This window comes from Lemur catta, chromosome 5, assembly GCF_020740605.2.
Source record: "Lemur catta isolate mLemCat1 chromosome 5, mLemCat1.pri, whole genome shotgun sequence".
NCBI classification, from domain to species: domain Eukaryota; kingdom Metazoa; phylum Chordata; class Mammalia; order Primates; family Lemuridae; genus Lemur; species Lemur catta.
Genome location: NC_059132.1, coordinates 23,647,992 through 23,674,127, shown reverse-complemented (window position 1 = coordinate 23,674,127; position 26,136 = coordinate 23,647,992). Strand labels below are relative to the sequence as shown.

The following is a 26,136-nucleotide window of genomic DNA, read 5'->3' as shown; positions in this document are numbered from 1 at the left end:
AGTGTGTGTCGTGGGCTTTTACCCTAAATTTGGTTCCGATGTGACACCAATGGAGGGTAAACCCAAGCTTTCTTAGCAGCTTGCCCAGGTGTGGCTGTGGGGCAGAGGGGTAAGAGAGAGGCTTAAAAGGCACACATCAAAAAAAAAAAAAGAGTCAGATTCTTTATGTATATATATAATTATATTATATATTGTAATGATATTTATCTCTGTGTATCTATCTACCTTCCTATCTATCTATCTATCTAAAATATATATAGTATCCTTCCAGATGAGTAAATATATTCAAAACTACATGTTAAAAAAAAATTGAGTCCAGGAGGAGAGAGACTAGAAGGTACTAAAAGCTTAACACTGAGCAAAAGAAGGCTGCGTACATACAGCAAAAGTGGGCCAGTTTGGGGCAGACACACAGCAACCCCTCCCACTAGCCAATGCCGCCCAATCGTTGCCCCTAAAATAGAACCTTGCACTTGCTGTTCCTTTTCCTGAAATGTGCCTCTCACAGCACCAAAGCCACGGGGCTCCTCCCTCACTTCTTTGAGCTCTTTGTTGAAATCCTACCTTGTCTTCTTCCTCTGAGTTTTCCTTGTTCACGATTCTCAGTCCCCTTATTCGACTTGATGTTTCTGCAAAGCAGCTACCACTTCTAGGATTTGTTGCTTGTTTGTAGTCTGTCTCCCCTGATGAAACTGGAAGCTGGAGAAGGTAGGAGTTTGGGTCTGTTTTGTTCACTGCTTTGGCCCCAGCATTTAGCAAAGAGGCTGGCAGACAGTAAGGTCTCAGTAAATGTTTGTTGAATGAATGCCCGATGGATTAGAAGGCAATGGGGAGGGGAGCTGGCAAAGAGGAGCAAGAAGCCTGCACTGTTAGTGCAAATGAGTGTTTTTATAAAACACAGGTCATGATTTTCCTTTTTTAAGAAAAGCAATTTTGTTTTCAAGTGCCAAAAATAACATTAGGCTAACTAAGGATTTCTGGAATGCTTTGGGATTTGTTTTAATGAATAGACGGAAATTGTATCTATTTAGCATTAATTTTTACGTGTAAACGGGTACATCTAAATTGTATAAAAGCAGTTCTCTTGAATAATTTATATATCCTCTTCACCGTGCGAAGCGTTTAGCACACTCACCTCTCAAAGATTCTATTAAAGGGAACTAAAATCATAAGGTTTAAATGCAAAATAAAGGAGGCTTTTTTCTTTCTGCAGGCACTTAAGTGACTGGGCAGACTCAGGAATCACATATCTAGGATCCTGGGGAGCAAATACGATCGATGGTCTCTGATAACATCAAAAGTTAGGGATGTTTTATTAAAAATAATATAGGAAGAATAAAGAATTCTTTTGTACAGTAGAATTCAAACAAATAAATGTCAAAGGAAAAAATGGAAATAGAAAATCACGATTAGGCAAAATTGTTGCAAGAGAGTATCATCTGCATATGACAAAATTTGTGGGTAAAACTATAGGGAGAGAAAGGGTATTAACACGGTCTCAAAGTGTGTCTCCACAAAGGTGTATTGAATACAAAGGGAAAAACAGTATTACTGGGAGAATCCTGGTGGACCCCACCTGAACCAAGCGATCCGAGTTAACGTCACCGTGCTGAGTCACATCGAGTTTGTGCCTCTCCTGATGTGACACACTGAGAGGGGCACGATATCCTGGTGTGGGATTCTTGACAAAAACGCAGAACCCGAATTTAATCATGAGGAAACACCAGACAAACCCAAACTGAGGGACATTTTACAAGATAACTGATCACAGCTTTTCGAAAGTGTCCAGGTCATGGAGGAGGAAGGAAGACAGAGGCACTAACTGTCTTCGATTTGAGGTGATTATAGGGACACGAAACAAAATGCAATATTGGATCCTGGAGCAGAACAAACATCGGTGGCAAAATCTGAGTAAGGTCTACGTATTAGGTAATAGAATTGTATCAACATTAATTTCCTGGGTTAGATAGTTACAATGCGGTTATGTTAACATTCGGGAAAGCTGGGCATGGTAATACGAGACCTCTGTGAACTATTTTTGCCACATTTTTGTAAGTCTGAAATGAAGTTGAAAAGAAAGTGAGTGTATTTACTTGGTAATCTAACACGAGCATAATAATGTTAAAAGTAATAATGTGCGTGGTTATTGGTACCGCAAAGTGTGACTTATTTGGGAATGGGGCTGTTGCAAATGTGATTGGTTAAGATGAGGTGACACTGGAGTGGAGCGGGCCCCTAATCCAACGTGACTGGAGTCCTCATTAGCTGGGGGAATTTGGACACAGACACGCGCACAGGGACAAAGCCACGTGACGATGGAGGCAGAGATCGGGGTGATGCAGTGGCAGCCAAGGAACCCAGAGATTGCCAGCAAGCCACCAGCAGCTAGGAGAGGGGCATGGAAGATTCTCAGAGCCCTCACCGACAGAGCCCTGCCTCAGAGCCCTGCCGACACCTTGATCTCAGACTTCTAGCCCCCAGAACTGTGAGACAGGAAGTTGCTGTGGTTTAAGCCACTCGGTTTGGTACTTTATTGCAGCTGCCCCAGGAAACGGATACACTAGTTAATGTTTATTGAGAACTCACAACACGCATGAGGCCCTATGTTGAGCTCCTCATATGCATTACCACACTTCATTCATCTTCACCCCGGCGCTTTGCAGCAGGTGCTATTATTACTCCCAATTTATAGTTAAGAGAATTGATGCACAGAGTGGGTAAGTAACTTGCCTCAGGTCACACAGCTAGTAAAAGGCAGAATGAGTTAAAACCTTAACCATCTGACACCAGCATATTCCTAACCACCACACAACTGCTTACTTCTCCTGGCTTCCGATCCCATAGATTTCTCATGGGATATGAAAAGGTTGCCCTTCATTCATTTCTCTCTATACGTCATCTATAAATTCCAGGGATGACAAATAGTCACACGCTCACGTGGATGCCAAATCCTGTTTTCTTACTGCCCATTCCTCCACAAGCACCTCCCTCTGCCTGGTGAAATCAAATATCTGCTTGTTAGTCCTCCCAAGAAAGTGCTTTAGTCCTCCAGGGAGAGGATCCACATTGAAAGTGAGCAACTAACTTAAGTGAAGATTTGGGATTACACTCAGATGTCTGCATCATGAGGGACTGCATTCTGGGAGCACTGGACCTACCTGAGGAAAGCAGAGAGCAAAGCTTTCCTCTATTTTATAGCAAATAGTCTAAGGGAATGGCCCATGGGTTTCATTCATTTGCCTTCTTGAGTCATTCCTTCATTCAATTAATCTTTATGGAGCATCCCCAGGCGTCTTGGCTCCAGGCTCAGCCAGCATGACTTGGAGAAAACAGTCCCAGTTTTCAGTTAGTCTCTCGTTCAAGGTTGTCCCAAAGCAAAAAGGTGGAGGTGAAAGCTTTTAAAAGCAAATCCCCACAGCCCAACTCTTAACCCCTCTTCCCACAGGCTTCATCTTCTGAGCGACTGAGGGTCATTTTCCTGCGTGAGCTGGTGATCCCCAGCCTGGATCTGGCTCACAGACTCTGGACCCATTCTTCTGAGCCCTAGTGGACATCCCCATTGGTTGTCCCATATATATGTCCGCAGATACAAAGTGGAGCTCATCATCTTTATTCCCTCATCTTTGTTCCTTCCTCAACTCCAGCCTGCTCCTCCTCTCTCAGTGAATGGTACCACGAATGGCCAAGCTGATCAAGTCAGAAGTTTCTAAGTTCTTTATAAGTAGGGACTATGTCTGTTTTTGCTGAGGCAGTACCTTGTGTCTAGCTCAGTCCTTGGAACGTGTCCTGTGAAAGGTGTTGAATGAATGAATGAATGAATGGCCTTCAGCCTTGATTCTTCCCTCTCACCATTTTTGTCCAGTCAATAAGTCCTGTCAATTCTCTCCTTCAGAGTGGCCCACTTACCCTTATCCCCACCAGCATTTTCCCAGTCCCAATTGTCATTCTCTCTCACCCAGACCACTACAGTGCCCTTTACCTGGTCATCCTGTCTTTTCTCTTGCCACCTACTAACCTGCTCTTCATGTAGCAACAGCAGTGATCTGGTAAAAACAGAAATCGGATCCCATCACTTCTCTGCTTACAGCCCTGCAATGGCTCTCTGTTGCCATCGTGATAAATCCCACACTTGGCATTTGAGGACCCACTCAGTTTGGTTTCTATTTATCTCTTTATCTTTTTCATCCTTCTCTTCCTTCCCTTCTCCCACACAATGCTTCAGCTGAACAAACTCTTCGCTGGTCTCCAAATATAACATGTCTTTCTCTCTTCCAGATTTGTGCTCCTCTTGTTTCTTTTACCTGGTAATACCTCTTAATTCTTCTTCTTTTTTGAGTCAGAGTCTCACACTGTCACCCGGGCTAGAGTGCCGTGGCGTCAGCCTAGCTCACTGCAACCTCCAACTCCTGGGCTCGAGTGTCCTCCCCAGTAGCTGGGACTACAGGCAGGCACCACCATGCCTGGATAATTTTTTCTATTTTTTGGTTGTCTGGTTAATTTCTTTCTATTTTTAGTAGAGACAGGGTCTCACTCTTGATCGGGCTGGTCTGGAACTCCTAACCTCAAGCCATCCTCCCGCCTCAGCCTCCTAGAGTGCTAGGATTACAGGAGTGAGCCACCACGCCCGGCCCCATTAGTACCAATTTGATGGTGAGTACATGTGGTGCTTTTTTTTCTATTCTTTTGATACTTCACTTAGAAGAATGGGCTCCAGCTCCATCCAGGATAATACAAGAAGTAGTTCACCATTTTTTAAAAATTTAAGCCACTTTTAGTAGGCTTTCTCTTGCCTGCAGCCCAAAGCATCACAATTGACAACTCAGTAGAGCCTTTTTCCCCACCTGTGCTAACACCACGCTGTACCGTTACTGTCTGTGGCCTTGTCTTCAGTCCCCTCTAGGCTGTGAGATCTTGGAGGGCAGTCGACCGGCCCACTTTGTTCATGCATTCTCTGCTGTGCCTAGCTAGTGCCTGACCCGGTAAACTCTTAGTGACTGATCACTTACTGGATGGCTGAATGAATGGATGAATGAAAGCCCTCCCTCTCCTTCAATTGCTTGTATTCCAAGCACCTACTTTTTTCAGCATGCCCATGGCCACTATGTATGGTTAAGGAGGTTGTGTCCTGCATGAGGGGACCTTGTTGAGGGGGCAAGTGGAGGTTGAAATCAAGCCACGCGCCCTGGCACGGGGCTGTGTCTACCTGGAGGAGGGCCAGCTTTGCTCTAATTAGCAAAAGTTGCCGTTGGTGTCGTAGCAGCACACCCTGACGTTCGGTCTGACAGGTGCATTCCCTCGCTGGTTCTTCTCTGCCCTCCCGCGCAGTGGAGCCGAGGATCCTCTCCGGTTCCGGACACCGTGTTCCAGGGAGATGGGCAACTATTTTGAGAAGCTAATTAGTGTTAACGTGCTTGTGGGAGCTTGTAAGTTTTAATGCACTGCTCCTCTCTGGTGATAGACTGGTCATTGGAATGGCAATCTTCTGGGGATGTCGACATAATATAACAGGAATGGTCAAAATGGGAATCGGGAGACCCAGGTTCAAATTTGAGCCCTGGCATGAATGGGGCTCTGGGTGTCTGGCACCAAACTCTGGCCTTCAGTTTCCTCATCTGTAAAATTAGAGGTTCTCAAACTGTCTCCTCAGCATTTAGGAGAGTGGAGGAGGGGCCTTGAGGGCTCTCAGTGGTGAATGGGGGGGGGGACTGAGGGGGTGGGAGGCATCAGCCAGAGCACTTCTGCTTCTGTCTGCTTTACATATAGGACTTTATAAAACATTACTTTTTAATTATGCAAGAACTATATTAACATAGTCTCGCTGTAAGGAATTAGGACATTGCAGATACAACTACAGCCTTTTGGCCACCATCCTCCCCACTCCCTGTGTATGCTGGGATTTCATTTAAGGTTTCCATTTGAACAAGGGGACCCTGGCTCAAACAAGTTGGGGGTCCATAGGTCTGGCTAGATTCTAAGCACCCCAAACGTGCAACAGAGAGATTTCAGAGAAATGGGCAAGCCATGGCTGGGGAATGTTCTACAAGGTCTAGAAGAAACCCGTGCCATGGTTTGCTGAAATAGGGCATTGCTCTGGGTGCTGTGATTATGGGGAGATGTCACTGCTGTGTGCTGGCAGTGTGCCCAGGAGAGGGCGGGGGGGGGGGTGGGAGGACATAGCTTTCTGAGTTAGGACTGGAAGGCTTGTGTACATAGCCAAAGCCAACCCTCATCTCCATGGGGAGGGAAGAAGAGGTAGGATTTGGGATTGCCTTTTCTTTTTGGCCTGACTTTAGGAAAACAACAACTGCAACTCACATTTGTTGTGGGCTTGCTGGGTGCTGGGTGCCGTGAGCCTTGTCTCCTTTAACTCCCGCAGCACCCCTGGGAGGTGGTGGCCCTATTAGCGTACTTGTTTTAGAGGTGAGGAAACTGATACAGAGAGATTGGGAATTGCTAAGAGCTCATAGCTGGTGAGTGGGGAGTTGGGGTTTGTAGCAGGCCTCCCTGCTACAAGATCAGCCTCACACCGCGGTGCTCTGGGGCCTTGACAGGCTTTGCTTGCTTGATGTCTTTGGCTTTGTCCCACCTGTTTGCTCGTTGGGTGTGGGAAGGAGGAAGCTCACTGAACACTTGCCCAGGATTTGTCCCCGACCTTCCTTCTTCCCCAAACACCAGGGCCAATGGCAGATTATCCGGTTCCCCGGAATCCCCCGGGCTCTGGGTTAGCTCCTTTTGCAAATGGCTAGGGAAGGCGCTCGGTGGGCTGGGGCTCAGGATAGGGGAAAGATGGTTTGTGCTCCTTATGAAAGGGGACAGGAGGGCTTAGTGAGCAGCTGCAGAGCCCTGCAGCCCGGCACACCCTGGCATCCCCCACTGGAGAGGCTGTGCAGACCGCGGTGGGCTGGCGGGCTGCCAGAACGCCCCGGCGCCTCCGGAACCCAGCCCTGCGTGAAGGTAAATGCAAATCAGCTCCTCCAAGGAGCGCCGCCTGCAGAAGGGGGGTGCTCAGTATGCGCGCCTGGTTTCCTGCGCCCCGCAGCCTGAATGCTGATTTTATTTTTGCATTTTATGAGCCTGAGAGAGGGAATTCATTTCCTTGGTATAATACGACTCTCTGGAGAAAGTGTTGTCCAAATACGTTTTGCTCACAAACGCTGTCCTGGAAGAAGGGCTGTAATGAAATGAAATAAAGATGATTTAAGTCTGATTTATAGGTAAGGTGAATTGGTAGGTTTATGCCAAATTATTGCGTCCAGGGAGGTGAAAGGGAATGAAAGTGCTCCTCCCAGGAGCTGGGAACCTTTGCAAAAAGAAATGTGTATGGTGCATATACCTTTATCCCGGCCAGGCTGTATTTTATCATAGTCACCACGCTTTCTCCTCTCTCTTTCTCACCAGATTGTACAATCCCTGAAGGCAGGAATTGGGTTCATTGCATCTTGATATTCCCCACATGGGGATGTTTTTGCAATTTTACTTATAAGAAAGGGATTTTACACTGATGAGGATTTTAAATCTCCTTAGGCTGAGCCACATCTGCCCTTGGTTTCCCATAGGCTCATTAATGGTCCCTCTGTGCCAACCCAGGTCTCAGCGACACCAAGGTAACAACCACTCCTCCATCCCCCAACCCCCACGAAACGCATAGGGTCCAGAAAGATGCTGGATCCAGGTTCTAAGTGGTACGATAGATCAAATAACAATAAGCTTTTACTGAGTACTTACTGTGGACCAGGTACTTTCCTAAGTACTTTCTGAGCATTTATTCATTTAATCCCCACAACCGCCCTCTGAGGTAGATATTATTATTACTCAATTTTAAGGATAGCAAAACTGAGTCTTTAAGACATTAAGCAACTTGTTCAAGACCACAGACTGGTCGGTGGAAATAGCTACCACTTGCCAAGTACTTCCTGTGGGCCAGGCACTGTGCCAATTGCATTAAATTAATCCTCTCATTTAACGGTGCCTTGGACCCTTAAGAAGTGGCCTCCAGTGCTTAAAATTTCAAGCATTTCGTCCTCTGGAGGCTAGAAAGAAGCCATGTGAAGGCAGGGTCTTGTTCACCCCTGTATCCGGAAGGTTGAGGATGGTGGCAGGGAAAGAGCAGCAACTCCAAAAACGTTGAGTGAAAGAACAGCAGAGGGGCTTTCCTGTGGGGTCCCCCAAACCTGCCACCTCCCTCTTCCCACCCCCGACCCCACTCAGGTGGGGCCTGCTGATGCTCCGGCTGCCCTTGGAAGAGGGATCCTAGCCACAGTGTCCTCGTCCATAGTAATGGGGCTGACAGTTCCTCCTTCTCAGTGTGGTTGGGGACCTAATGAGACAGCCTCTATTATATGATACATTTGGCCCTTAGTTTCCTCACTTTCTCCTTGGACTAAAGAGATGACGGACAGACCCTTAATGGTATAACCCTTGCAGATTTCAGAACGAGGCCTGCAAGTTGATGTCCTCCATGGCTCCTGCACAGCACAGAAGTCAGGGAATCAGGTGTCACCAGGGCCCCATCAGATGTGCCATGTCTTCTCCAGCCTCATGCCAGCTGCGAGTGGCAGAACCAGGTTTTCTGATACCACACCCCAGGATCCTTCCTGTGCTGACCTGGGTCCCTTTTCTGCTTTGGCTCGAAGCCTCTCGCAGCTGGGGGTCTGGAGGTTTAGGAGAATGTCTTTAATTTTTGGTTTAATTATTTTCTATTTTAAAAACAAACATGGGGGAGTTACTGTTTAATGGCATAGAGTTCCAGTTCAGGACGATAAAATAGTTCTGGGGGTGGGTGTTTGTGATGGTAGCACAACAGTGTGAATGTACTTAATGCCACTGAACTGTACACCTAAAAATGGTTAAAGTGGTAAATTTTATGTTATTTATATGTCACAATAAAAAAGAAACAACTATGAGTGTATCTTGATCACATAAAAAGAAATCTGGGGTCAGTGGTTTATAGGGGTTGATTTAGTGGTTTGGCGATGACACATGGATCCAGAGACTGTCTAGCTTTAGTTTTTGCATGATGGTTTTCTTCCTGGGTGCAAGGTGTCCTCTGGAGCTTCTCAACTCTTATCTTTTCAAGAGAGGAAGAAGGAGGGAAAGGGGGATGCTCACTATGGCTCTGTCTTTTATCAGAAAAACCGAAGCTTCTCAGCAATCCCCTGGCAGAATTTTCTGACATCTCATTGGCCAGAACTGGGTCTCTGGCTTTGCTGGGCAGCAAAGGCTGGGAAGGTGATTGCTTAGCTTCCCAACCTTTAGAGCTGGAGCGGGGCATCAGGGGAGAAGGCAGTTGGGAGTGAGTATTGATTGGACAACCAGCAGGTCGTGTCTGGTGCCCTGCTCAAGATCACATGGTCACATAACAGGTTGGTCAGGCCCAGGATCTGGTATTCTGATTCCCAAACCTGAGATCTTTTGCTTGGACATCTGACACATTTTGTACTGGCTAGATTTACAATGAAAATGACTGTCCTGGAGAATATCTTTAAAAAAGAAAAATTTCCTTTGCATGCACTGAAACGGATCGAATGCTAGGAGGTCATATTAGAAAAGCGCTGGGCACAGTAGGTGCGCAGATGTCTGAGCTCTGCCTAGGCTGGCCTGAAGTTCTGGGAAAGGGCCTCAGTTCTCTGTGCTTGTGAAATGTGATTATTTATTAATTTTTCCTGATTAGCATTGTGTATTAAATGCCCAGGAAGTGCTTTGGTAACTCTCGATGAAAGACTCTGTAGGAGGACAGATAGTTGTTATTAACCAACCACGTGCTGTTAAGTGTGAGCTTATAACACAAGATGTTTCAAAGGTTGGAGTAGGATGACAGAGATGTCCCACCATTCCTCCAGGCCAGGGGCAGAGTGGGATAAGGGCTGTAGGGGACACTTAAAATCAGAATGTAAACAAACACTCCTATTACAATTACCTTGAATTGCAGGGAAGCCTGGATGCGCACACTTGGATTTTTAAGATAGCAGGGAATTGGTCTGCATCTCTCTGATCCCACTACGTGCTTTTTCCATGGGAGGCACCAAAGGGGAATGAGCAAGCATTTTGGGCTGAAAGTGCTTCTCTGTTGAGTCTTCCTGGGCGACCCCAAGTTACACAGATCCTTCTCATTCTCATCCCAGGGCACTGTATATCCTGGACATTTTAGCCTTTAATGGTTGAAGTTTAACCATTTGGTTAAACCTTCAACCTTTAATGGTTGAAGTTTAATTGAAGTTAACTTTTCATCCTTGTCTTATAAGCAGAGCCAGGAGTGGGCACTCACTGTGGGAGGCAAAACAAGGCTTGTTGAAACTCCCCAACCCCAAGGGCTAGCACATGTCCACACACGTGGTAAACCCTCAGTAAATACCAGAGCTGGAACTATGAGATGGGATGCCTGTGGCTCTACCAGGTTAGAGTTGTATTCTACCATTTTGGGCCAACCAGTGGAGTTTGATTCCAGGATAGAAGGTAGAAGAAGCAGAGCATCAGCCCCTAAAGGGGGCACAATGTGACAATGTGGTTCAGTGTCCTTGCAAAGGGTCCTCCCTGGTCAGATTGCAGGGATATCCCCTGAGCTCAGAAAGACACTGACTTTGGAAATAACTGTAAAGCTGAGGTCCCCAATCCCTATAGGCCCATGGGCTGTTAGGGACCAGGCTGCAGAGCTCTGCTACCTCCCCCCACCTCACCACGTGGAAAAATTGTCTTCCATGAAACTTGGCGGGAGTCGGGGGGGAGGTGGTAGTGAGCAAGCAACTCTTCATCTGTATTTACAGCTGCTCCCCTCCTCATTGCTTGCATCACTGTCTGAGCTCTGCCCTTCTGCCTCCTCCCCCATCCATGGAAAAACTGTCTTCCACGAAACCTGTTCCTGGTGCCAAAAAGGTTGGGGACCGCTGCTATAAAGGGAAACAGCAACTCTGCAAAACTGAAAATGAAATAACTTCAACTTCAGGGCAATTCTTAAATGATAGGGGGGAAAAATGCACCCCTGGTAGACTTGGAAACAGCATATCTAACTCAGCCGAGAAAGCACAACATAGGATTGCAAAGATGGAGTTTTTATTAGTCTGGCTTCAGAATGCAAAAATAAATAGAAAAACAAACAGAAAACAAACGTATTTACAGAAAGCACAGTCATTACTTAAAAGCAGCGCCCATGCGGAGCTGTACTTTCTGGTCCTAGCGGCATGTCAGGTTCCCTCACGCTGACGAGGAACCATTCTAGATTGTTTTCTCTGCATCTTTCTGCTTTCTCATGTGGCTGTTAAGAAGCCCCCTGCAATTCTGACGACTTTACATCCTTAGCCATAACTACACTTGTTTTCCCTCTTGCATCCTAAGATCTTTTTACCTTCCAGACACTTATGATGTCTCCGTGCCTCCCTCCTGTGTCTTACAGAGAGGTAGGGGCAGGGACTGCGATTGAAGCTGAAGCTGAATTTTAATTTCAATCATTTTATTTTTAGCCCTTTTAAAATTCAGGCATCCACAGACTAAACTTGTTTAGAAGTATAGGTGGCCCTGAATTGCTTTGTCAACAACACTTCAAGGCCATCCTCATGGTTATGGGAACTAGAATCTCCTTCTCCAGGATTTTGTGAACAGGTCTGTGTCTTCACATCTCTAATTAAATGTCTCTTGCATTCTCATCCTTCACAACTGTATGACGGCGTTGGTATCAAAATACTGTGTGCTTACTGGTTGTCCTAAAACTGAGGTACTTGCAGCCTTGCTTGCAGTATAAATAACACTTAAATTCACATTTTGCATAACAGGGGCCCTGATCCTCATGGATAGGGTCATGAGAGTATGAAACATTCAATACATCCTGGCACACAAATGTTAAATAACGGTAATAAATTAATAAATACATAAATTATGTAAATATTTAAATAGCATTAATGTCAGCGGCAACTTGATAGCTGGAAAAATCCATATGTGAATTAGCTTGATTGCTTCTGTGGGCAGTTAGCATCTACCTATAAAAATACAGCAAAGACATCATGGCGATCCTAAAAAAATTTTTTTAAAAAGCAAATCAAGTGGAAAATATCTTTTTGGGTCTTTTCCATTGTGTCTTTAAAAAAGCTTTGTCGACTGTCTTCTACTTTTCCTCCAAGGTTTCCTCCTGGGACCGGAACCTGAAAAAGAACGCCGAAAGTCTATGTGGGATAGACGTGCAGCAGCAAACCTTCTTCCTCACAGCACGTCATTCCAGACAATTGGGTTTTGGGAATTTCATGTCAGAAGGCCTGGGAATTTCATGTATGTGGCCTAGAATTTGGCTGTGTCATGCTTGCCATCCTTGCTGAAAATCCTTGAGTGGCTCCCCAGGGCTCCTAATGCAAGGTCCTATCTCATGGACGTTTGCAAGGCCTCCATGCCCTGACTCCTGGCTACCTCTTTCTCTTCGTGGCCTCCCCCTCTAGGAGGGCAGGACCCACGGCTCTTTTCTTTACTGCAGCACAGTGCTCGACAGAACACAGGCATCAAGTAACTACCTGTTAAGGAACAAACGTACATTTCTGATACTGGCAGCTCTGTGCTGGACACCCCATCCCCCTTTCCTCTCTCGCACAGCCCCTCCTTTTCCCTGCACCTGGGACCACTGAGTGTGCGCCTCGGGCTTGGGCTTCCCGGGCCTGCTCACCTAACTGCAGGGCACAGATGCCCATTCGCTCCACGATGAGCTATAGTAGCGGTCCTGGGCTTGCACGCGAACGTTGGCATGCTTTTGGCAGATGACGGTGGCTGAGGTCTCATCCGTGAAGACTCTATCTTTCTGCAAATGAGAAGGAAATCCGTGAAGGTGCATTGTCCATTGGCAACGCAGTCACAAGGTAGGCCGAGCTTAGTTCTGCAAAGCACGACCTCCCCAGACAAGCACGTCGCAGTCTTAGGGCACTCGCCTTGCAATTCACAGTGGCGTGCGTAGAACTGGCGCCACCTACTGGCAGAAGCTACAAACACAGATGGGGCTTTTCGACTTCGTAAGCCTTGAGGGAGAAATCGTGGGGCCCAGCTTCCATCTTTCCAGCACAGCTGCCTTGCCCCACGGCCCTGTGGGCAGTCACCCTAGTCCTAGGCTGCTGGTAGGAATGAGATGGATTTTCTCTAGCCATCCCCTGAATATGCAGAAATACCATATCCTGATCTTTTCTTTTTTTTCTTCCCAGCTTCATGAGTTTGTATCCTGATCTTTTCATTAGACAAACTTGCCTTGAAATCCTGGCACTGCTACTTAACAGCTGGGGAACTTCAGGTAAATGCCTTAGGCTCTCTGTGTCTGTTTCCTCATTTATAAAGAGGAACAGTAATGCCTACCTCATAGCGTTGTAAAAGTTAAAGGTAGTAATCATGATGGCTAACACTCTTAGCAAGTCTTTAGCACGTAGAAAGTACTCAACTATTAATGATATATATCTTAAATAGAGAGGATACTTGCCAAGTTTTTAAACAATATTTAGGTAAAATCTAATCCAGAATAACCTCCTCCATCCCACCCCCCCTCCATTTTTTTTTTTTTTTGAGAGACTGACTGAATCACTAAGTTTCTACCACATGCTAAATGCTATGCTGAATAAGGTCTTTGTCTAGTGACTTTAAAAGTGGGGTCAAAGGAGGCTAAGGCTCTGGCAATGTGCCTCTGGAACCTTGTAAGAGGCAAAGAGATTCTGATGTAAGGCAGGAAAGTTGGAAAGACATTGTCTTAGCGTATGTAAGTGTTGACATCCTGTTTAGTAAAATAGTTTCACAATATCTGGAAGAGCTGGGAGTTAACCATTGTGGGTGAGATATGGCACGCATGTTCTATTATTCATCATATGTACTCAGTTGGAACAGTAATTTTAGGCTCCTGGAGCCTAAATCAGCCCAGAATCAGGACAAATTCTGAGTGCCACGATCAATGACCAACCATACTGGTGATGGTGGGGCGCTTAGGTGCATGGACTTTGTGTCTGGCAGACTGAGTTTGTGTCCTGGTTTTGTCACTTCCTAGCTGTGTGACCTTGAGCAAGTCACTTAACCTCTCTGTGTCTTTGCTTGTGAAATGGTGGGTTTTGTCACTTCCTAGCTGTGTGACCTTGGGCAAGTCACTTAACATCTCTGAGCTCCAATGTCTTCACTTGTGAAATGGTGATAATACTGGCAGCCTTTGTAGAGTTAATTTTGTGGATTAAGTGCAATATACATGGAAAACCCTTGGCATAGTTCCAGGCACATGGAAAGTGCTAAAAAAAAAAGCAGTATGTGCCGCATAACAATGTTTCAGTCAAAGAAGGACCATATATATGAGGGTGGTCCCAAAAGATTATGATAGTGTTTTTTTACTGTAACTTTTCTATGTTTAGATATATTAGATACACAAATATTCCCCATTGTGTTATGATTGCCTACAGTGTTCAGTACAGTGACACGCTGTACAGGTTTGTAGCCTAGGGTCAACAGGCTATACCATACGGCTTAGGACGGGTGTCCCATCATGTTTGCACAATGACAGAATTCTCAGAACGTGTCCCCGTTGTTCAGTGATGCACAGCTGTAGCTGTGATTACCACCATTCATCTTCTCCCTGATGTGAGCACTTATAAACCTGACCACGGATTATACTGCACCTGAATCACTTCTTACCTTTTCTCGCTTGTTCTTGCCCTGAACCTGAACAGCGAATGTCAGGGAGAAGTAGGAATGTGGAGTACTCCAGGAGTCAGGGTACTCCCAGCTGACCTCCACATGCCGAGAATTCTCTAGTGGCTTCAGCTGCAGGTTCTTGGGCGGGTCGGGTTTGACTGCGGAAGAGGATAAACACCCTTTATTTTCCTAATGGGGCTTTGAAGTTAGGTGGTTTTAGCTTCTGATCCCACTTGCACCTTTGCCCAGTTGTGAGTCCACTGGGGAGTTACTCAACTCCCCTGAGCCCCGGGCTGGCACATGTGAACCCCTCTGCCTCTGGTGCTCACGCCGGTGCCTGGGGAAGGCAGTCATCATCAACGGCCATCTCCGTTACTGCGGGACCTGAGAGATCTCAGCATCCTCATCGCTGCACAATCACATGGGCCCTCGCGGTGGAACCACCTCTGCTTAGTGCTCAGAAGAAAGTCCTTAGAGACAAGAAGACTCAGATCTGGGCCATACAGGCACGGACCAGCCTCTGGTGCTCAAGCCCTCACTTGGCACCAGACGCAGAACTGAGCTGAGCCTCTCGCTGGGGATGAGGTGAGAGCTTTTCCCCTCACTGCCCTTTCTTTTGTCTTGTCATAGCTTCTGGCACTGACTTGTCTTGTAGCAGTTACAGTGAATTGTCTCTATGTTCATTCATTTATTCAGCAAATAATTACTGAGCACCCATGATGTTCCAGCCACTAGACTATGCGTGGAGGATGCAGCAGTATCCCAAAGACTCCCTCCTCAAGCAGGGGACCTTCTTCTGGACAAGGGGAGGGAGAGATGAGCTATGGCGTGTGCTTGGGCTCTGTGGGCCGGCACTGCTCCACACACAGACCACAGCTCCCAGCAGGTGCTTCGCAAATATTCTTCTGTCTGCTCTTAACACAACTGACATCTTTCCTTTAGGTGTCAGCTAGATGTTACCTCCTCAGAGGGGCCTTCCCCGACCACCCCCTGTGAACTGGACCCCACCCTCCCCCACCCACCAAGTACAAACTCTCCATGAATTCTAGAGAGAGTTCTGTGGTCCTATCACACTTTATCAGGATGCCTGGTCAATGAGTAAGTGGTAAAGGAAATGATTAATGGTGAATTCTCTATCTGCCAATTTAAAAAATAGATGTCCATTTTGGAGGGGTTTATATTTCCAGTAAAGAAGTCCCTTTTCAAATGCTAAAGAAAGATTGGTTGGGAATAGCTGCAATTTAGTAGGGAAGCCCTGATTTGGAATATAGCTATTATGCTGGAGGGGCCCTGGGATTCATCATGGAAGCAACGTGGGCAGCAGAACTGCAGGGCAGCAAAGAGCCTGCTTTTCCTCGCAGGGGCGAGCGGGGTCTGAATCGCCAGCTGTGAGATCTGGGGCAAGTTGCTTAACCGTTCTAACACTCAGTTTCCTCTTCCTTGAAATGCAGACAACAGTGTGTACATCGTACTTCTCTGGGTGCAAAATAGATGATGCTTGGAAACCCCCATGCACTGTTACCCTAGTGCATGGGACACTGTGAACATGTGACAAATCGTCCGAAACTCACTGATGTCCCTGATGAAGAAGCTGCTGGTGTAGTTTTCGTACTTGAGCTTGTGAACAGCATCCAGCACGACCTCAATGGGCAGGCTTTCCTCGGCGGCCGGGCAGGCACTGTCCTCCTGGCACTCCACCGAGAACCTCTTGTACTCCCCGTGGTCCCTCTCTGCAGAGAGTGTGGCGCTTCCACATGTCACCCCTCCCGCATCAGAGGAACTGGAGTCAAAGACAGAAAGTATTCTGTGTCACACACTGGCGAGCGAGTGCCTACTGATGGTAGCCAGCGAGGCAGGTGAGGCCTCAACTGCCTGCCTGAGTACACAATTTTCTACCCAGAGGGTAAGAAACTGCCTTCCCCAGGAAATAAGCTTATCTCCAAGAGACAGCACAAATGTTTAGAAACCTGCACTTATGTGTCTCTGGCCTACATGAACATGGAAGTTTTTCAGATTCAGAGTCGCTGATTTAATTAAAATTAAAAATTTAAATTCGTTTTTCTAATTTTAATTACAAAAATCAATACATGCTAATTGCAAAAATTAAAACGATGAAGATTTATATAATGGGAATAAGTGTGTGCCTTTTTCATCTCCCCTTTAACCCTAACCTCACCCCCCCAGATAGAAATACTATTCCGAGCTTGCTGTATCCTTCCAGACCTTTCTCAATGAATATTCAAGATACTCATTAATTCCACATGTATGTATGCATATATATTTTACCTATAAATACACATCTAGATTTTATTTTTTATGAAAGAGGATAAAATTATATATATGTAATTTTGCAACGATCTTTTTCCCCTCTAACATATTATGGGGAGCTCTCCACCACAAAACACAGGCTGGGTTTTGGCTTTAATGACTGCACAGCAAGCAAGAGTACAGTGTACCATGCTTTTGTTAACTGTTCCCCTGCTGATTAGCAACGACATCACAATGAACACATGCACCTGTGTCTTTGTGCCCTTGTAGAAGCATTTTCTTTACTAAGCATTTTCCTTTTAAAGATGGGAAAGTGAGACCCCAAAGCTTAAGTTAGTAAACCGCGGCAAAACCCAGTGATCACCTAGTGTTTGCCCCTTATCCTACATTGCTCAGGAACTTAGACGATGATTAAAGTCAGTCACATGGGGGCTCACATAGGTCCTGTGTCCAGGAAAACTGGTTTCTTAGGGAAAGTCCGAGTATGGGACAAACGACAAACTTCAGATTCGTGGTGTCAGTGGCAGTAAAAGGAGTTGAGGTGGCCCTGGGAAAATTCCAAGAGGCCTCAGAGTTTTGGAGTCTGCTTAAGGGCTTCCCAGATCTATGCCCTATACTAGAGCTCTTGTTTTTATTTTTGACTCAAAGTGCCATTTTAGCAAGTCATTCATAGGTTTGAATTCTCCTTTTATCCCTTCTCCTGGTGCTATGAGCCTTAAAAGAAGCATTGCCAGGCAAGGTAGATGATGAGTGGGCTCAAACACAGCAGAGACTATTCTCAGGTCGTGATAATATCCTGTTCTAACATATAGAACATATAGTTTGCTCATGTGATTGGCTTAAATCTCTATGCTTTTTCCCCAACTTAGGCAAGAAAGGGGGGTTGAAAAAGTGTGGGTTTGACTTTGTCCTTCCCCTTATCATTAACCAATAGGTCGCTGACAGATTGCCTTACTTTCTCAATGAAATAGTTTTAGCAAAATGCTGAGAAGCCAGAGTGTTTTCACTTACCCTCTGCTGCTTTTGACACTGAATTTCAGATCAGTGCTGATTGCTGTCAGCCACCAGCAGGTGAAACGTCCAGAATAATTCTTGGCCTCGCATTTTAGAAAGGTCTTATTTTTAGGTTCTGGATTTGAAAAGAACAAAAATTCAATATTTAGTGGGTTTTTCTTTTCAGAAAGATTGTGATTGTGATTAATCACAGGCCACCAAATGGTACCAGGGTAAAGTTCTTCCATTTGTAATATTTCCTGGGAAAATGCTGCTGCTCCCCTGGCAGGTGGTTCAGTGAGGACTGGGAGTGTCCCAGCTGGATCCTGATTCTGCAGAGTACACAACACATCTCACACATCCGTCAGATGTGTTCATTTTTCCCAAGGTGGTCACACCAGTGCTGAATTATACACTATACACATCAGTTAATTTCCATTAACCATGCAATAATACCACCGCCATTTAAAGAGAACCTCAGGACAACCATTCAGACTGACTAGGAAACTCTCTCAATATAAGATTTTGATGGTTGATAACGCAAAGGATCCAAGAAAGCAAATGAAAATGGAGGTTCTGGGTGGTTTCAATAAAAGACTTGATGTTAACTCATTAACTGCCCTAATCATGCCCTGCCTTTTCAATTTTTCATATTTGTATCTCTTATGAGCGAAAGAGAAAATTGACACTATCCAAGAGAATTACCTTTCTGGTTCTTTAAGATATCAGTGGACCAAACTCCATCTTCCTTTTTGTGAAGCAGCAGGAGCGACTGGCTCAGAACCTCGCCCCCTTTGCGACAGGTGTAGCGGCCAGCATCTCCGAACTCTCTGACTTGGACCGTCAGGGTTTTGCCAGAGCCTAAGACCTTACTGCTCTGGCCCGAGGTCCAGGTGATGCCTTCTTCTTCAGGGGTGTCACAGGTGAGGACCACCGTTTCTCCGGGGGCGTCAGGGTACCAATCCAACTCTACAACATAAACTGCAGAGCACAGAGAGTAGAGACCAGGCTGCAAGCAACATGACCCTGGGACTGCGTTTTCTTAACGCTTAGGCAGCCATCCCCGCTGCCTAAATACAACCTGCTCATAACAAGTGTTTGGCAAATAAATGCCTGCTGAGATGATCTGAGGACAATGGGTCCTGTTTGGGCTCAAGGTCATAGAACAGAGAAATGAAGAGTTTTATAGCTGCCTTTCATAATGAACCTCTGAGTAGCTGGCAGATGGGAATAAGGCAGGGTACAGTACTTAGCAAAATAACATAGTGGTTAAAAGCTCAGGGTGTTGGGAAAGACTGACCAGGACTGAAATCCTGTCTCCACTAACTGGCTGGACTTGGAGTAAGGTACTTAAGCACCATGAGCCTCAGTTCCCTCATCTGTAAAATGATAATAATAATAATAATAATAATATCTATGTCAGAGGTTTGGCAGAGAATTAAAGGCAAAAAGCATGTAAAGCACTTAGTACAGTGTCTGCACATGGTAAATTCTGTTAGTTATTGTTATTCACAGACTAAAGAGTCAGCCAACTGCTCCGAGAAACTCTCTTAACAATTTTCCATGGGGATTTAAGGATCTAGTTCCTTCTGCATGAAATTCAATGGAGATTTTCAATTCTCTCTGTATTTTTTTCTTTTTTTTTAGTTTTCATACACTCTTAGGAGGCAGTCCAGTAGATCCTACTCTTCCCATTTTATGAAGGAGGGTACTGAGGCCAATGATCAAAGCAAGGTCATATTAAGATAGAAGTACAACAAGAGCTACAGCCCAGACCTCCTGTCTCTTAGGCTTTGCAAGGGGTTTCTAATGCCACTATCTAAACTGGCCCTTGAGGAACGGCTTAGTGTAGTATTTCAAAGAGTGTATCACATAAAAGCTTCACACATTTGTTTATCCGTGCATCCATTATTAATTGAATAGAACAGTCTAATGCAGTGGTTCTCAAAGAATGATCACTGAAATACCATTAGCAGCATCGCCTGGGAAGCTGTTAGAAATGCAAATTCTCAGTTGCTGAATCAGAAACTTTGGGATGGGCCCAGTGACCTGTTTTTAAGCTCTCTAGATGATTTTGATGCCTGCTGCAGTTTGTGAGTCACAGTGGCTGAAAGCCTGGATCCTGGAGAGGCACGAGTCTGGATTTGGAATCAGATCTAGCCCTTTCGCCTGCCTTGTGGCCTTGGGCAAGACATTCAATTACTCTAAACTTTGGTGTTATCCTCTTTAAAATGAGAAAAATATTAGTACTTGCTTTAGAAGGTCGACATTTGGGTTATATAGGCTAATTCATATAAGAGCTTAATGCAGTACCTTTCAATACCCTATAAAGGGAGGTTCTTGATATTGGCCTTGAGTGTAAAGCATTGTGGAATATAAAGTTCTCGATTCACATCAATGGGATTTCTAAGGACTGAATGGGTAACAAAGATAAGAGGTCAAAGCACTTGGGGCCCAACTCGGGATATGAATAGCTGTGCTGACATAGAACCTCAGGCACCTTTGGCTTTTTCTACTTTTTCTTTGTTTCCCAGGCAACTGAAGGGCATGGTTTCTTTCCCTCAGGACTAAGACTCGAGAAGCCCCAGAAGACCCTTGTCCAAGGGCAGGGAACACAACTGCAAGAGGAAAGCTCATGAAACGCACCACGAAGCTAGTGCTTAGCCTCACTGCATCATCCGGCCTCCCAAGTCACAAGCCCTCTGAGTGTTTCTCACATTGACTTTCTGGAATTTCTGTGGTTTACCAAATCAAAAGTAACTAAGGGGTTAAACAGACAAGGGCCAAGTTTCCCCGGGCTCACTGAAAATCCCAGGGTTGGAAGGGATCTGGCATAGTCCTCTGGCTCAGGCCTTTGCCTTTATTTAACAAACGGTCTGAGACTCTCAAATCCTCACGGGGATCGGGTTGGGGTAGGCTGGATTGCTGTCTCCTCAAAATTTTTAAGAAGACAGGAATGGTCCCAAATTTCTCCCAGGCACCCATTTCAGTGCTGTACTCTTCTATCAGCAGATGATTTCTGATCATCAGCTGAAATCTTTCATCTTTAATTTATGCCTATTCCCTCTTGCTCAGCTCTCCAAGGACACAGGAAATAATTGCTTCGTGTCCTTGTAAAATCTTCCAATACTTAAGTGCACAGGCTTGGAAGTGAGACAGAATTGGGATCAAGCTCCTGTCCCACCCTCACCAGGTATGTGACATTGGTTGGGCAAGTTACTTAATCCCTCTAACCTCAATTTTCAATATCTATAAAATGGGGTACAGTTTCAACTTCATATGGTGGTTGTGAGAATTAAATGAGATACTGTGCTCAATAAATATTAACTATTATCATTATATAATTAAAGACTAATTGCCAACATTATTATGCTGGCTTCAATGAGAAACATCTGAGGGTCTTTCAGGTATAAGCAACAATCAGTTAATGCATGTTTACTGGGTGTGAGACACTAGAAGGATAGAGGAAAAACTCTTTTACTAGTACCCATTCTGTTAGTCTCCTAATCATTTTTATCTATCATTGGTATCATAAAAAGTTTCTCTTGAATGATCAGAGACATTACTTAAACAACCAAAACAACAATACTCCCTAACATTTACTTTCACTTTACCATCTGTTGTCTTCTGTATTCATTAACACATTTAATAACCCATGTGCTAGGTGTCACTTTGTAATACCATTTTACAGTTGAGGAAACTCAGGCTCCTAGGTGACCGAGCTCAAGGTCATATAACCTGGACTTGAACCTAAGTCAGTGTGAGTGTAAATCCTATGTGTTCTCCAAGGAGCTTAGTCAGAGGTGGGTTCATCACAGCGCCCGCTGAAGGGGCAATATCGAGTGGTGGAATGGGAAATGGTAGAACATAGTCATTGTGCTTTTCAAATCCTCACTTTGGAATTTTAATTGTATGAAACAGCTGGGAAGTAATACTGACAAAGACCGTATCTCCCACCACAGTCCAGAAAAAAGCTCTTTTTCAGGCATCCAGTGTGAAAACCAAACAATATGGATATTGCAAAGTGGAAGAAGGAACGGTGGCCTTTTGTTTTCCCAGGGGACGGTTCTCACTAGGAGGACCCAATGCATGGGCACCCATTTCTGTCTGATTTCCCGCCAGTGGCTGCCTGAGAGTCCTGCTTGGATTCCGGGGCTTCCCTAGAGAGTAAGGAGAGGCTGGTTACCATCTTTCTCCAGTTCCCAGATGGCCGCGAGGGGAGACGCCACCAAGACCAGGCAGAACCAGGAGATGACCAGCTGCCGATGACACATCTTAAGGAGGGAGAGAAACAAAAGGAGGAGAAAGAGGAAAAGAGAAGTAAGAGGAAGGAAAAAGAGAAGAGAGAATGTTAATAACTATTCAGTAACCTTTGGGAACCATATATACATTCTAGCTAAATTTTTTAAAATCTTGATTTTCCCCTTTCTTCTCCACACTGTCAGGCTGATACTTAGTGAATTCCAGGGGCCCTATGCCAGTTTCTGGGTAAGAACATCTCCAAATAGAGCAGCAAAGGCTAATCTGGAGCTCTGGAGATGAGAGATCTAAGGCCAGCCATTGATATAATCTTCTTACTAAAAGACGAGAGACTTAAAGCTTGGAGGAGGAATATGACTTGTCTGGATCAACATCCAGCAGTTATGTATTTAGTGCTTACTATGTAAACAGCACTGAGCTGGGAGCAGTTGGGAGAGCAAAAAAGGTTTTGCCTGGATCCTGCTTTCTAGGAGCAAATACATTCACTCAACAAGTATCCGTGAAGTCAGTGTGTTAAATGGCTCCCCTCCCATTGGGGAGCTAAGCCACAGTCCTGTATCACTGTAGCTAACACCCTGGGGTGAAGGACTTGGGTTAGGGACAGGAAAGGTAATACAGAGGCAAACTTCCAAGTTCTGGCAACAACCTGTTTGCCAGCTCTTGTTGTAGAGGCTTAGTTTTTCTTGTTTAGATGGGAATTGCTCCAAATTCAAAGATGACTCCCTCCCACAGCTCATAACCTAGTGGTTACCTAGTGTATCTTGGAATAACCTAGAGTATCTGGTTCAGCAGGTTTGGGAATGAGGCCTGAGAATCTGCATTTCTTTTCCTTTCCCTCCCTCCCTTCCTTCCTTCTTTTCTTTCTTTCTCTTTTTCCATGAAACTACATTTCAAAAGAGAGAGAATCTGCATGTCTAAAAAGTTGCCAGGTGAAGCTTGTGCTACAAGTGCTGGGGCCAACGCTTTGAGAGCCACTGGTTTAACCCATGCTCAGGGTCTAGAGCCCCTGGAAATCAAGGTGTTCTTGGGGAAAAGCCCCCAAAATATTGATATATCTACCATGAAATAATGAAATACATAATTTTGTGTTAAATCAACTACCATCTTATATTGAATCCTAGTCTAGATTTGTATCCAGAGTTTATGAAAACCTTCACACTGCAAAAATTACCCTCCACTTATGAATGGGGTAGAGGTGATCATGGTTTGATTTCATTCAGGAACACCTTCATCCACCTTGCTCAGCACCAGTGGTCTTCAGGAACGTGGTTTCCAAAACCACTGGTCTACATCACAGGAAGAACAAGGCTCAAATGTTTCAGTCAAATACCTTAAAAATGGGCACTCTTTGGCTGGAGTGACTGAGTATTGACAAATCACAGCTTTGTTAGAACTACTGAGAATCGTTTATTCCCTTATATTATAAAGCTTGTGACTGGCAGAGACAGACTAGAAGTCAGGCCTTCTTTGTACACTGCTCAATTCTCTGTCACTGAAGCATGGAGTTTTAGGGACATGGGTATCCATTTAGTCCAGGTTATGATGGTAGCAAAGTACTAGCTGGTACAGAGCATTTGTTAGTATGTTCGCAGGCTTGAAGTCAAGTAGATATGGGCTTGAATTCTGGTCCTACTACTCACTAGTTGTGTGATGTTGGCCAAGTTACTCTCTGAGCCTCAGTCTATTGATCTATACAATGGACATAATACTCATCTCAAAGATTTGTTAGGAAAGGCAATGAGAAGACATATAGAAAACAACCAAAACATATTAGCTTGTCCCTAGAGGAAGAAATAAGGTGAAAATTTGATATCTTTCTGTTTTGTATACAATGGGAAGCCAAAAACAATCGTGCCAGGCTGTAGGGAAATGCCCATAGAGGTACTGCAATTGCATGGGTCTGTAAAACCCAGATGTCGCACTCTGGGAATGGAAACAATGGAGATTCTTGGCATCTCCTGGTGATTCCTTTATATTCTTTGATACTGGGGTTTTCCCTTTGGCTGTGAGCCCAGCACTTCCCCTCTGGGCCTCTGATGCATTTGAGAATTTCAGGTGAACTGCATCGGGGCCTAGGGAGCCCTGGTGATGGTTCTAAGAAACAACTCCCATTTTCGAATCCCCTACATTTTAAACCACAGAACAGTGGCCGGGGTGGAGATGGTGGTGGGTCACCCTCTTAATCGAATCCAGAGAAGCCAAAAAAGGGGCAATATGTGGTCACCTTTTGGCTGTCTGGCCGATTAGCTGATACTGGGAAGCTGTATCCCTCAGCCCACATTGCCTTAGCATGGCACATTTAAGAATCTTGAGGATTAAAATTTTTTTTCATGCAATTTCATAGGTTCGATAAACTCTTGAAGCCCTCGCATGAGGGATGAAGGGACCCCAGGTTAGGCACTCCTACTTTCTGGGGTGTGCTAAAGGCTCCTTTACACTAGTGCCCATAAGGGCACACCAATGACACTTGGGTGGGCATCTCTTTTCAAGTTTTATTTTGTTCGTTACTTTTTAATGAGAAAAGAGAATTGTTAAAAACTCAAAAGACACAGTCACAGCTGGCATGGGTGGCACAAGCAAAGGGCCCAGTTTTAGACCCAGGCAGACCTCTAAGCATTGGCAACTCAGCTCTGTCACGTATTCGCTGAGTGATCCTGGGCAAGTCACTTGACCTCATTAAGCCTCACACTCAATCTGTAAAATGGGCGTCCTAGTATGATGAGGAGTTCATGAAACAGTTCATGTAAGGTATCCAGCGTGGTGCCCAAGGAAGTCGGGACCCTATTTGCTCTCCTTCCACAGCACTTACTACAACGACAATAACATAGTTACTTCTTCACTGCTTGTCCTCCTGCCACACCGAGTTCTCTGATGGCAGGGATCATGTCTGTCTTGTTTCACACTTCATCCCTAGTGGCTAGCATAGAGGGACTCTATCAATTATTAGAAGAATGAATGAATGCAAAGAAATCATAAAATTTCGGATCCCACCTGAGCTACATAGTGAGACCCTGACTCTACAAAAGAATAGACAAATTATCTGGGTGTGGTGGTGCTCGTGCCTGTATTCTCAGCTACTCAGGAGGCTGAGGCAGGAGGATTGCTTGTCTGATTGCACCACTACACTCTAGCCTGGGCAACAGAGTGAGACCATCTCAAAAAAAAAATTTTTTTTTTCAGATCCCAAAAAAATGAACTCTAAAATCAAATTCTGATATCTTGAAATTCCTTGTTAAAATGATTATTTTAACCTGATCATGACATTGCACACAATTTTACCTGGGCAAGTATGAGACGCCAGTACAGTAAAGATTATCACCCCTCTCTCCTGCTTCTCATAGATTTAAGACTCTTCAGAAAATAGTGTTAAACATTACAATTGCTTTTCATTTTTAAATGGGGCCAAAATTAGTTCATCCAAAAGAACTGGGGAACCCAGTTGTCAACTTGGCTGACATCACAACTGACTTCCAAGCCCATCACAAATATGGGAGCAGCAAGTCTGATCAGTAACGTGCAGTTATGAAGTATAAGTATGAGTTCAGTTATTTTAAGGAATTCATGAAAGGCATTTTAAAAAGTTTCAGTACTAAGGCAAACACCACTGACCTGAACTCTACATAATCCTTTAACCGATGGGCATTAATATTTAGAAACAAATTTACAAATTTATATATATACCACTTCAAAATAAGATAAAACAAACCTTTCTATGAAATGTGCATTTGTTCACAGACCTTCATACACAATAATTATTAGTTGACTTTCTATATTGACAATTTATACATGAGTCCCTAAAGTACCAAGTTTTCACTAGTGTCCCAGCAGGTGAGTCACCCGGGGTGCCTCCAGGAGTGCATGACTCCACGTTGCCAGGCACAGGGGTAGCACCTTCACGGTGTCTACGCCTGGACAGCTGTAGGCCCTCGGGAAGGGGAGGCAGGGGACAGGGAAGGGCTTACCTTGCTCTGGGCAGGCTGCAGGGTCCAATGGGGC

At 45.0% G+C, this 26,136-nt stretch overlaps 1 protein-coding gene and 1 long non-coding RNA gene across 6 annotated transcripts; one reads left to right on the top strand and one right to left on the bottom strand.

Annotated features, from left to right (window-relative positions):
* Positions 1-488: 488 nt before the first annotated feature.
* On the top strand, positions 489-16,784 carry LOC123638008. Of its 5 annotated transcripts, none has more exons than XR_006735136.1 (6): positions 489-708; positions 12,108-12,827; positions 13,164-13,249; positions 14,869-15,204; positions 15,316-15,505; positions 16,071-16,784. It is a non-coding gene; the product is annotated as an uncharacterized LOC123638008 (long non-coding RNA). The 5 variants fall into 5 exon arrangements; XR_006735139.1 differs by having other exon boundaries at positions 12,729-12,827; positions 16,071-16,779; XR_006735137.1 differs by lacking the exon at positions 489-708 and adding an exon at positions 6,826-6,954.
* Positions 11,749-26,136, bottom strand: IL12B (interleukin 12B). The gene is made up of 8 exons (XM_045551262.1): positions 26,103-26,136; positions 22,067-22,154; positions 18,586-18,861; positions 17,899-18,016; positions 16,191-16,399; positions 14,620-14,777; positions 12,638-12,769; positions 11,749-12,128 (listed from the first exon to the last, which is right to left on the bottom strand). The coding sequence occupies exons 2-7, from the start codon at positions 22,152-22,154 to the stop codon at positions 12,638-12,640; spliced, it is 981 nt and encodes a 326-aa protein (XP_045407218.1). The 5' UTR covers positions 26,103-26,136; the 3' UTR covers positions 11,749-12,128.